At 38.0% G+C, this 11,136-nt stretch overlaps 1 protein-coding gene across 2 annotated transcripts; it reads left to right on the top strand.

The window, feature by feature from the left end:
• Window positions 1–858: 858 nt before the first annotated feature.
• nip7 (NIP7 nucleolar pre-rRNA processing protein) lies at window positions 859–10,330 on the top strand. Of its 2 annotated transcripts, XM_060923254.1 has the most exons (6): window positions 859–877; window positions 2,962–3,049; window positions 3,520–3,606; window positions 3,694–3,832; window positions 7,245–7,385; window positions 9,786–10,330. In XM_060923254.1, the coding sequence occupies exons 2-6, from the start codon at window positions 2,994–2,996 to the stop codon at window positions 9,903–9,905; spliced, it is 543 nt and encodes a 180-aa protein (XP_060779237.1). In that variant the 5' UTR covers window positions 859–877; window positions 2,962–2,993; the 3' UTR covers window positions 9,906–10,330. The 2 variants fall into 2 exon arrangements, with proteins under 2 accessions (XP_060779237.1, XP_060779236.1); XM_060923253.1 differs by lacking the exon at window positions 859–877 and having other exon boundaries at window positions 2,895–3,049.
• Window positions 10,331–11,136: the final 806 nt, after the last annotated feature.

Genomic DNA, 11,136 nt, shown 5'->3' with positions numbered 1-11,136 from the left:
GGCTTGGCTGCAGTCTAGGAGGATTCAGTTTGCCGCTTTACCCATTAAAGAAATTAAATTTGGAGTGTTTTTAAATAACAAAATTGAATATGGTATTAATAATTTACTACTTTTAGGTAAACACTTTATTCACAAATGTCGTTTTTTTTAAAACTAAACCTTATGTTACACACTGGAAGAATGACCTCAAGCTTTTTGCCAAATCTTTAAAGTTAGTTGAAAATAAGGATGTTGGTTATTTTATATTCTTTTTGGATGACTTTGATTTACTCGATTAACATATGTAAAGATAGTTAAGTAGCCCCTTTCTTGTTCATATTTTTTACTTTATTGCTATGTGTGTGTTTTACTACTTTGATGGTTTTGAATCTGTATATATGGTGCTCTATTTGTTTGTATTTTGAATGTTTTGGGGGGGAAAAAGTTCGCAACAAAAAAAATATATATTTGGTATGGTCTGACAAAACTACGAACTCTTTAGTCATATAATTCTGTATCTGGCTAAGTTCTCCGGAAAACTATCTTTAACCACAGACACCAAAATATTCAGCTGCCAGCTTGGCTTTACATCACGTGATCTTACGCCGAAACGTCATCAATCTGCGACTCGCCTTGATGCGATTTATTTTTATATTTGGTATGGTCTGACAAAACAGAACTACGAACTCTTTAGTCATATAATTCTGTATTTGGCTAAGTTTTATTTTTTTTAAACTCCAACAGATACGTCGTAAAGTCCGCGTTTTCTCTCCAGTTCTCCGGAAAACTATCTTTAAACACGGACACCAAATTTTTTATTATTTTTTTATTGCAAACGCTCAAACATATAGGCATACAAATATGTTGCATGAGTGAATAAAAATGTTCAAGGCACAAGGTAAAACAAAACACTCCCATTCACACAGTTGTATAATTACCACTAAGAGGTCTTCAGATATTTTCAAATGATCAAATGCATTCAAGAGTGACATTGCTTTTTTTTTTGTATTTCATAATTTCATACACTTTAAGGCAGTGAGATAATCTTCTACAAGATGTTTTTTGAACACAGTGAAAATAGGCTTTACTTTTTTCCATTTTGAGCAGGGAATGAAATATTTCGAGAGCAATAGTAAATTATTTATAACACAGTCCGCTTGTGAATCCTTCAGATCCGTCCCAAATGTTATGTTGTCCAGGGTGTGTGTGTCCTGTAGCTGGATTTTAGAAGAAAGCCAGTCCAAAAAGTCCTCCCAAAATGTTCTTGTGTAAATACATTGAAAGAAAAGTTATCAATACTGTCAATATTGAACCTCACTCTTAGCATTTCACTGGATGGATAAATCTCATTCAAAATCTTAAAATGCACTTCTTTCACCTTTGGACTTGCAGGAAATTTTAGATATTGGGTCCTCCATTTTTTAACCTCTACTTCAGAGAACTTCTGAAAGATGGAATTTCTATTTGAACGTATTGGGTATAGATTATTATTCAAATGATTACGTAGGATTTTGTTTGGTATCTCTTTGTTAAGAAAGTATTGTTCCATAATGTAGAGTATTGGAAGGTTAGGAGGAGGCAAACTCTCCAGATCAACACGGACACCAAAATACATTCGTGACGTTACGTCATCAACCTGCGACTCGCCTCGATGCGATTTATTTTTATATTAGGTTTGATCTGACAAAACAAAAATACGAACTCTTTAGTTATGTACTTCTGTATCTGGCTAAGTTTTTTTTTTAAATACACAATAATAGAATCTTCTTATAAAATTATCCCCCAAACTTGTTTCTTTCTTGAACGAATTTGTTATACTTAATATCCTTAAAACGTTTTCAGTAAAGCGTTTATTTAAAAAAATAATTTACAAATATTAAGTTTTTTATTTTGTAACAAATAAAGAACTTTAAATACATCAAAACAACAGTATTTTTATGGTTTTCTTATTATAAGCTATTGCTAGTCTTAATATAAAAAAGAGCAACAGCAGAAAGATTGTATGATTACAAAACTGAGATAAAACTTTCCCATTGTATGTACTTTTTTAATTATTAGTTTTCTTGCTTGATTACTTGTTTTTCTCTCTTTTTTTCTTTTCTATCCATGGACACAGCATTTCCTACAACTTTCAATTTTGTATTTTAAGTTTCTACGATACTTCTATCAGATTGTTTGTTCCATTTGATCAGTTCTTCCCTATATTTAATGAGTTGATAACATGAGGTTGCCCTATTAGTTCTATATATTTGTACTTTTTCAGTAAAGCGTTTATATATAATGTGTGTGTGTGTTATTAATTTGCAAATATTTAATTTTTTATTTTGTAACAAATAAAGACTTAACTTTACATAAACATTAACAGTTTTTATGGTTTTCTTCTTATTATAGGCTATTGCTAGTCTTAATATAAAAGCACAAGCTGTTTATTATTAAATTTGTGTCTGAAGTGTTGGCTGTATTCATGAATAAATGCTTAATTAAAAAAAAAAAAAATTCTCCCCGTTTGAAAAACCCCAAACAAACCAGAAACTGTTTAGCGACGTCAGCGATGACGTAGTTACGTCCCTGGAGAGCTCATTTGCATATTCACAATGTTTAATTTCTTTTTTTTTTTTTAAATGTGGAGAATTGCAGTTCAAAAATAAACAACAACAACAGAACCTGAGAGAGAGAGCTGTCATAACAGAGATCAGTCATAACAGAGAGCAGACATGTGGTACAATACAAAATAAAACCATAAAACACCTCACAGGAAAATATCGAAAGATACTCAGTCCACAGTTTTCCTATTTTTAAATAAAACTCTGATTTTTTTGGAATGAAAAACATTTTGAACTCCATATTACAAATGATGGCCTTGTATTTTTGTATATTTACATTTACCTACGACGTCCTGAGCGCTTATTGATTACGTCATCACGCTGCGACGTTGAGCTGATTCTTTTTACTTCCCCACGTGTGTATCTTTTTTCCCCTTAGGTTAAAGTTTTATTTATTCACTTTTTCCCATAATGCGGCCGTTAACGGATGAAGAGACGAAAACAATGTTTGAAAAGCTCTCGAAGTAGTGAGTATAATTTATTTTTTTAATTTAATACTGACAGCATGTTATAGAGCAATTACACACTAACTAGCTGGCTAACATAGCTATTCTATTGGACTAAACAGAGCAAAGCCATCGGCTAAGTTCATTAACACACATTATTAATCGTTAAATGATTGGTACAGCTTACAACACTATTATGAATATTCAGAAAATCATCATTACACATAAGGCAAGAAGTTGTTGACCAGGAGGATGATGATGAGTCCAACTCGGAGCCATTGGTATCTTTACTTTAAGACACTGTGTCCTTGTTTCTGAGACAGGAACCATGCATGCATGATGAAGGCCTTGAAGTTCCTTGTCATTCTGCCAGGCTCACAGTGCCATAGCAGAACATGAAGTCACACAAGCCTGAAGCAAAAACATGTTTGTTAATCCAAAAAAAGCTTGATCTGATCAGATACAATAATTGTCTGAATTTCTGTTTTCAGCATCGGAGAGAACATTAAGCTTCTTGTGGATAGACCTGATGGCACGTACTGCTTCAGACTGCACCATGATCGTGTGTACTACATCAGGTAAACATACAGCTCCCTGCTATTTGAATAACTCAGTCATACTGTGTCGAATAAATAAGTTATTCTGCTATTATTTGTCAAATCAAGTGAAAAAATACTGAAGTTGGCCACGAATATCTCTCGGGACAAGCTGGTGTCCGTTGGCACGTGTTTTGGGAAGTTCACCAAGACTCATAAGTTTCGGCTGCACATCACAGCGCTGGATTTCCTCGCGCCTTACGCAAAGGTATTGGACATCTCTGTTCGTCGTAAAGTATATAGTGTTGCACACATTGTCGTAATTCAGCAGATGGAACAGATGCTTTTGTCAAGAATACTCTGATCTAGAAGTGGCGATATGTTACTACAATCAAACAAAATGGTGTGATGAAGCAGAGTTACTGTTCCCTCTCTGAAGGTGAATAGTTTCCTATAAGAGCATGTCCAGAAGACTTTAATTTGTCTTCATATACCACAGCTAAGTGCTAGATCCCTGGCATTGATCTATAGCTACTGTATAAACACCTGTTCCCTCTTTTTTTTTTTTAAATCCCGTCTCATAACGTTAATAGGGATCTGCCAAACTTGTGTAGTCGCTCTGCATTTTAACATCAGAGAACGCCACAGTGAGTTATCATTGATCTAAAATTTGACATATATAGTTAACATCACGACTAGATACTTATTGGGCATGTCATTGAAAGTTTTGTCTGAAAATAGATCAGTTTACTTTATTGATCCCAAGCTGGGAAATTAGGTTCCAGCAGCAAGTTATCAAACATGCGAGGGGGAAAAAAAAAAAAAAATTGTAGAACGAAAAATATATCCAAGAACAAGCCAACTATACAATGTAAAGATAAAAATGCAACGATTAAAAAAAAAAAAAAAATCTACGCATGTGCAGGTGAACGTGCATTAGTAGTGCTAAAAACAAGAAAAGAAAAATGACAGCAGCACAGTGAAGTGTCAAATCCACCATTTTGTTTATAAAAAAAACAAAGTATTTTAATGGTAATGATCATGATGAAGTAATTTAAACAGGCAGTTTGTGCTCCTGTGCTGGTCAGCTCAGACATGGTCAAAACACAGCTGTCAAGTGTGTTGCGGTAGAATCTGGAGTGCCTGTGTATACAGGGTTTTACGGTAACCACCACGGTAAATTGAAGAAAAGTTGACATGCACTTTTGATTGTACAGTAGGAAGGAAGAAAAAGTGTGCAGGGAAAATTTTGACAAGCGTCTGCTCTGTTCCACATGTGCTTTTTGGTTACTGGAGATTTGGTATTGGTATCAATGAGTGTCTTAAAACATACTTGGATTTGGCCTGGGGGGGGATCGTATTGAGTACTTTCACATTACCCATAATGCCTTGCGCGTTGACGGGTTACCAGGTGCTCTATTTGTTTACTAAGTCAGATAACCTCGATCATTTCTTCAACTTCACATGGGGGGGAATTACTTTTCCTGATTTAAAAAAAGTTTTATAGAATACCTAAAGAAGCTAAAGTCTGACGATCCAAGTCACGAAGCCGACAAACCGTCGATCTTTTAGTCGTAAAAAAGTGCGAAAACCAAAAAAAAAAAAGAGTCAAAGAACTGAAAAGGATGACTTAATTGAAGGATCGACTCCCAAAACAAAGCGCAATCGATGCAGTGTGAGTAAGCGGACATGTCCTACACCTTTGTCGGTAGATCGAATATAGTATTTGACCCTGTAATCCGAACAGCTTCCTCTACAGCTCGAAGATTGTCGTAATCTGGTAGCATATGAGCTCAAATCAAAATCAACTTAAAGAAATTTGACAGCTCTGCTGTGTTTACAGGACTTGTGTGACTGAGTGAATTCCTTGTTTGTGTTCCCGTGCACAAAGCGTTTTGCATTTTCTTACGGCTTTCTCGTCGTAACCAGCGCCCAGCAAAAACCATTTCGCGGTCATCCGAAGCAGAGATGTTCAAAGCGTTCGATACGATATTGACAAGCGCTTTTTTACCCGATTGATTTCTCAAAGTCCCCAGAAAAGGCTTTGCAGATTTCTTTAAAAGGAGATACGCAGAACCATGGCCTCACTTTTTGTTTATAAACGCCTTCAGACCTCAAGAATGGCACAGGAATAGTTTTAAGCGTTGACAAATCTAAAATGGTAATTTTTACGATTAAAAATGATTCATATACTGTAGGTAGTGGTCTGAGTGAATGACCTTGACATCACAGCAGGAAGTCTATCGGTCTCATCGCCATTGCCGCTATACGAAAAACACAGCTGACTGCAACTCCGATCCTCCGTTTTGAGCCAATTTATCGCCATGCCATGTAGATGTGTTGCTGGCCACATGACAGAAGGTGGATTTATGTTGCATTCATGGCCCAAGAATGTTCAAACTGCAAAGATTCGGACGCGTTTTGTGAGAAATTCACGGATTGGGCGCCTACGAAGTGGTCTCTCCTCTGCTCTGCACATTTTACTGAGGACTCGTACGAAACCTCTGATCTGTTGAGGAGCGTTGGCTATAAGCCCGGATCGAAAGAGGGTGCAGTACCAACAATTAAGTTCAGTTGCACCAGTTCTCCTGGAGCGTGAGCCGAGCAGTAATGGCGGAGTACTGAGTATGGAGAACGAGTGGACCAGTTGTCAGATTTCTCCGCTGGATATGCTTGCCTCAGCAGCAATATCTCGCCCTTACATGGAAGAAGCGAATGAAGGAAGAACTTTTAAGTCAGATTGTTTCAAAATAATCAGCCACAAGCTCGGCCTTCAAGATGCGACTCTCGTTTGGTTACGTAACACCACTCGTCGTTTACCTGCATTTAGATTAATACACATAACTTGTATTGCATTTGTTACCGGTATAAGATTATTTAATTTGCTTCAGAATGTGATTGTCTCAGTTCATCTGATTATTTAATTAGCCTTTTACGTTTTATCAGTGAAAACGTATGCATGTTGCATAAGTTATAACACCTATCCTGTTTTAATGAGAGTCACATGAGACTGTCAGTTCAATTCCATCCAGTTCTCTAGACGGCTTTGTCCTCTGGCTTTATTTCGTAAGATGGCGGCCTCCGTGGCCGACGTGTTACTATTGGATTCACATTCCGATGGTTTGAACCAATACGGTTATACCGTGTTTAGCAGTAGCATGTTCACACACTCCAATTTCAGGACTATCCCAGGAATCCAAGAAAAATCTCCAATAAATCCGAACGAAAAGGCCATTACAACCGCTCTCGCCTGCCGAGTCTGGCTTTGGCCTATAGCACCGGTTCCTGCTGTCACGTCACGCACCCAGGGCTGGCTGGCTCAGCGTGGCAGCTCGAATGCCAACTTTAACTCTCAAATATTTATATTTATTATTCCCAATTTTATAGCATACAAGAGTCAAGAATGACGATACTATCCACTCAAACGTATTTAAAAATAAAGGTTCTGCGTATCTCCTTTAAGCTTTGGTTTAATTAGTTTTGACACATCTTTAAAGGTTTTAGGAAGATTTTAAATTTGAAAGATTACCGTCAGTGTGCGACACCATGTTGTTTTAGTTTGTTTATATTTTGGTTACCCCCCCAAGGCGCAAAGCATTATGGGTAATGCAAAAGTAGTCAATCAGTGCATCTCTTCATCATCATGTTTCCTGTTGAACCTCACTGATTCTTCTGTACAGTATAAAGTGTGGGTGAAGCCTGGAGCGGAGCAGTCTTTCCTATACGGCAACCACATCATGAAGTCCGGCCTGGGCAGGATCACAGAAAACACGGCTCAGTACCAAGGAGTGGTGGTTTACTCCATGGCAGATGTACCACTGGTGAGAGACGTAACACACCTTATATCCACCTTTTGGTGAAAGTTGCTTCATCTCACGCTGAAAAAAAGAGAAAAATCCAACCTTTAATTGAAATGAATTTATTCAGGGAAAAACAAATCCTTGCTCAAGAAATAATTTGAAAAAAAAAAAAAAAAACACATTTGCCACGTGAGACTATTTAAGGTTGGAGATACAGAACCCATTCCTCTTTACACAATCTCTCCAGATCATCCAGGGTCCTCGGCCCTCTCTCACCTCAGCCCACAGGTTTTCAATGGGGTTCAGGTCAGGGGACGGAGACAGCCATGGCAGAAGCTTCAGATCATTGTCCTGCTGGAAGATCCAATGACGTCCTGGTGTTTCATGGAGTCCATGACACTATGGACCCTAACAAGGTTTCCAGGGCCTTTGGAGGAGAAACCGCCCCAAAACAAACAAATCACAGAACGGCCACCAGTTGCGATCGGGTTCTTTTCATTGTAGCCGTCCCTTTTAAAAAAACAAAAACCCTCACCAGGTTGTTTATTGCAAAAAGCTCCATTTTTTTTTTTTTTGTTCCATCAAACCAGAGAACACGGTTCCAAAGTTGTTGGAGTGTTTCGCAAACTTCAGGTGCTTACGTTTGGGGTGACCTGACAGAAAAGGCTTTTTTTTTTTTTCCTCCCCTTTTTCCCTGCCAACTTTGAAATTATCTGTTGGCATTGAGGTGCCATCTGATGGTGGTTTTGGAGAATCAGAAACCAAGATTTTACTTTTTCTTGTAATTCATCAACACTGATCCTCGGGGATTTTTTTTTTTTTGCACGTCTTACCATCTTCCTCCTCATTTTACACGGGGGCAAAATAAACTTGGGTCCTTTTCCAAACAAGTCTCTAACACTTCCAGTTGCTGTCCACTTTTTTTTTTTTAAATTGCCCGAACAGGACATTTAAAAAAAAAAAAAATTTCAGGCGAGTTTTTTTTTAAATAACAACCATTCCCTGACTTCTGAAAGTCAACACACTTCTCCCTCATTTGGTCTGTGTGCTCCATCATCTTCTCCATGTTGATGGACGAGACCAGGGGCGTCGTAGTGGGGGCAAAAGGGGGACTGAGTTACCAGGGCCCCGAGTGGGGGGAGGGCCCTTGAGGAGTCTGTAATTTTATTTTCCTTTAAATATCAATACCATTTAAAGATCACAATATATGTTGCTAACTAATGTAAATGTAATGTTTTGGGTAAATAAATCGTTTGATTAATGGATTGCATTGTGTGTCCTAGCCTACGTATAGTGTCCGGGGACAGGGGGCCCACCCCCCCACCCTTTGCACGAAATGGTTTAGTCCGCTTTCACCGGGCTTTTTAACTCGGCGCATTTAACGTAGCGTTCATTCTGCTGAAGCAGCACTGCGCATTGTAGGCTCTCTGTGCTATGGAAGATGATGCACAAGAAAAAATCCGGTTTTCAGAAACAAAAAGAGAGGCAGGAAAGAGACAAATAAAGAAATGAGGGAAAGCAACTGCTCAAAACTTCTTTCCCAAGAAAGGTGAGCCCAAATGTGAAAGCAAATAGCCTACATTAAATGAACACCCGCGGTTATAAATGCTTCAATACCACCGCGATTGTCAGTGCTAAAAACTGCACAACACAAAATTAGAAATAACATGATGCCTTTTTTGTTTACATTCCAATAGTATACTAATCGAAAATTAAATTAATATTTATTATTGGGCCATAACATAATTAGGCTAATAGCCTAATTTAGTCTCAATGTCATAGGTGTTTGGTGGCATTTACTGTTACAACTTTTAATCATTCTGCAAATAAAACAAAGATTCAGTGAAGTATTGTGTGATTAGGGTTTTTTATTCATTTAAGGAGTTGTTAGATTAATGTGTGGCTACATAACTGACCGGACTGGTAGTACGCCCTTGTTGTTAGATACTTTCAGCATTGTTAACTGCTGAGCTTTTTTTTTTTTTGGGCCATGGCCACTGCTTGTGCATAGGGCCCAGAATTTGGTGCTACGCACCTGGACGAGACTAAAGGAATTTGGCTTCTGGGTCACCTCATATTTGTTCCCCAGTTAATCAGGAAGTCATGGATTACAGCTTGAAAAGGTCCTACACACGCCAGTCAAGTCAAAAACGCTGTACGATTTAAATGAGAAACATGCTCCAGTTACATTGCGTCATGATCATTTCCAGGGGTGCCAATAATGGTGCACGTGCTTTTATTGAAGAAAATTCTCCGGATACTTTTTTTTTTTTAATTAAAAAGGTTGGATTTTTCTCATTCTTTCAGGGTGAAATGAAGCAACTTCAAAAGGTCGAGCCAATAATTGTGGCGAACACTGCATGCGTATATAATAGATATCTTGCATGTCGGATGTATACTGAGTGTTGTGGTGCTCTGCAGGGTTTTGGAGTGGCAGCGAAAACCACACAGGAATGCCGTAAGGTGGATCCCATGGCCATCGTGGTGTTTCACCAGGCTGATGTTGGAGAGTACATCAGGAACGAGGAGACGCTCACATAACACACGCACATCTGCGTCTCAGAGCAGACTGTGTGTTTTTCAACGGACATTGCAGCTTGGAACTCAAATACAGGAGCTGTGTTTTTTGTATTTGTGAAATATTTTCCGTCAGGAGAACATGTTTATTCTAAGAAGTTTGTGGTTCTGTTCGGGTGCGATTTTTGGTGAAAAATTTAAAACCATCGATTATTATATAGACTGTATTCTTCGGATCAAGGTAACATTACAGCACGTTCAGTATTTCTACGTTATACAATTGTGTCTAAAAAGGTATACGTCTCCCATACTTTTTGGAATCGAATAAAGGAAATTGTTCCCCCCCTTCAGATTCATTGCACAGGAAAATTGTAAAAAACACACCTTTCCATTTCTGGAAGAATTAGTTCAAAGAAAAAAGGTGATTAAACTGCGCTACAGAAATTGAAGTGTGTTCAATGCCAAATGGTTTTTGTACCCCTGACGGATATGGATCAAGATCATGCTGAATAATGTATTACATCATATCGTACATGGAGAAAGTCAGTAATTTGAAACCCGGACAGTAGACCTGACATACTCAAATATTTATTAAAACCACCATTAAAACAATCTTTAGGTATAATATTTAATCAACGCTGCGGTCAAGAGAGTGTCAAAAGCAGCAACAGCTTTTTAAAGCGTAACTTCACCCATGGCGTGATTTTGAAAAACGCTAAATAGTAGGCAGGAGTTGATTAGCGAGTCTCGATCAGCATAGATTTGAAAATGAGCAGCTTCACACACTCATGCTCAAACGCAGTCAGTCAAAATGGTCGACTATGTCAGCATCGGACTTGCAAGGTTCAGGATGATTAACCAGTCCATTTTAAATTTTCAATTAAAAAAAAAAAAAATTGCTTCAGGGTGTATTCAGACCAGGATAGTTCACTTGCTTTGGTCCGAACCAAAAGTTTTTTTTATTTTTTCATTTTGGTGCAGTTTGCTTTCACACTGTACATTTTAGTAAGCAGACCAAAATCTGTCAACAAAGCCACGCGCCCTGAGGTCGTTCAGCTATTGGTCAGAGACGACACGCGCACAAAGCGTCAAGTTCAAAAGTAGTCATGGAGGCTTTCCGTGCTGTTATTCTTTTTAATGTCATCAAAGCTGGTTTTTCACAATTGTGCGATTACTATGCTGTTGTACAAGTAATTTATCAACGACGATGACGACAAAGGGCAAGGCGGCTACGGAGGATAGCGCTGATGAGCGC

This window comes from Neoarius graeffei, chromosome 6 (assembly GCF_027579695.1).
Source record: "Neoarius graeffei isolate fNeoGra1 chromosome 6, fNeoGra1.pri, whole genome shotgun sequence".
Classification (NCBI taxonomy): domain Eukaryota; kingdom Metazoa; phylum Chordata; class Actinopteri; order Siluriformes; family Ariidae; genus Neoarius; species Neoarius graeffei.
Note: the sequence above shows the minus strand (reverse complement) of the source record. Positions and strands in the feature narration are given on the sequence as shown.

Excerpts from the sequence above, each read along its gene's own strand:
- nip7 (XM_060923254.1), top strand. The coding sequence starts at position 2,994 with ATGCGGCCGTTAACGGATGAAGAGACGAAAACAATGTTTGAAAAGCTC. Across the intron at positions 3,833-7,244 it reads TCCTCGCGCCTTACGCAAAG|TATAAAGTGTGGGTGAAGCC; the intron begins GTATTGGACATC and ends TCTTCTGTACAG. Across the intron at positions 7,386-9,785 it reads CCATGGCAGATGTACCACTG|GGTTTTGGAGTGGCAGCGAA; the intron begins GTGAGAGACGTA and ends GGTGCTCTGCAG.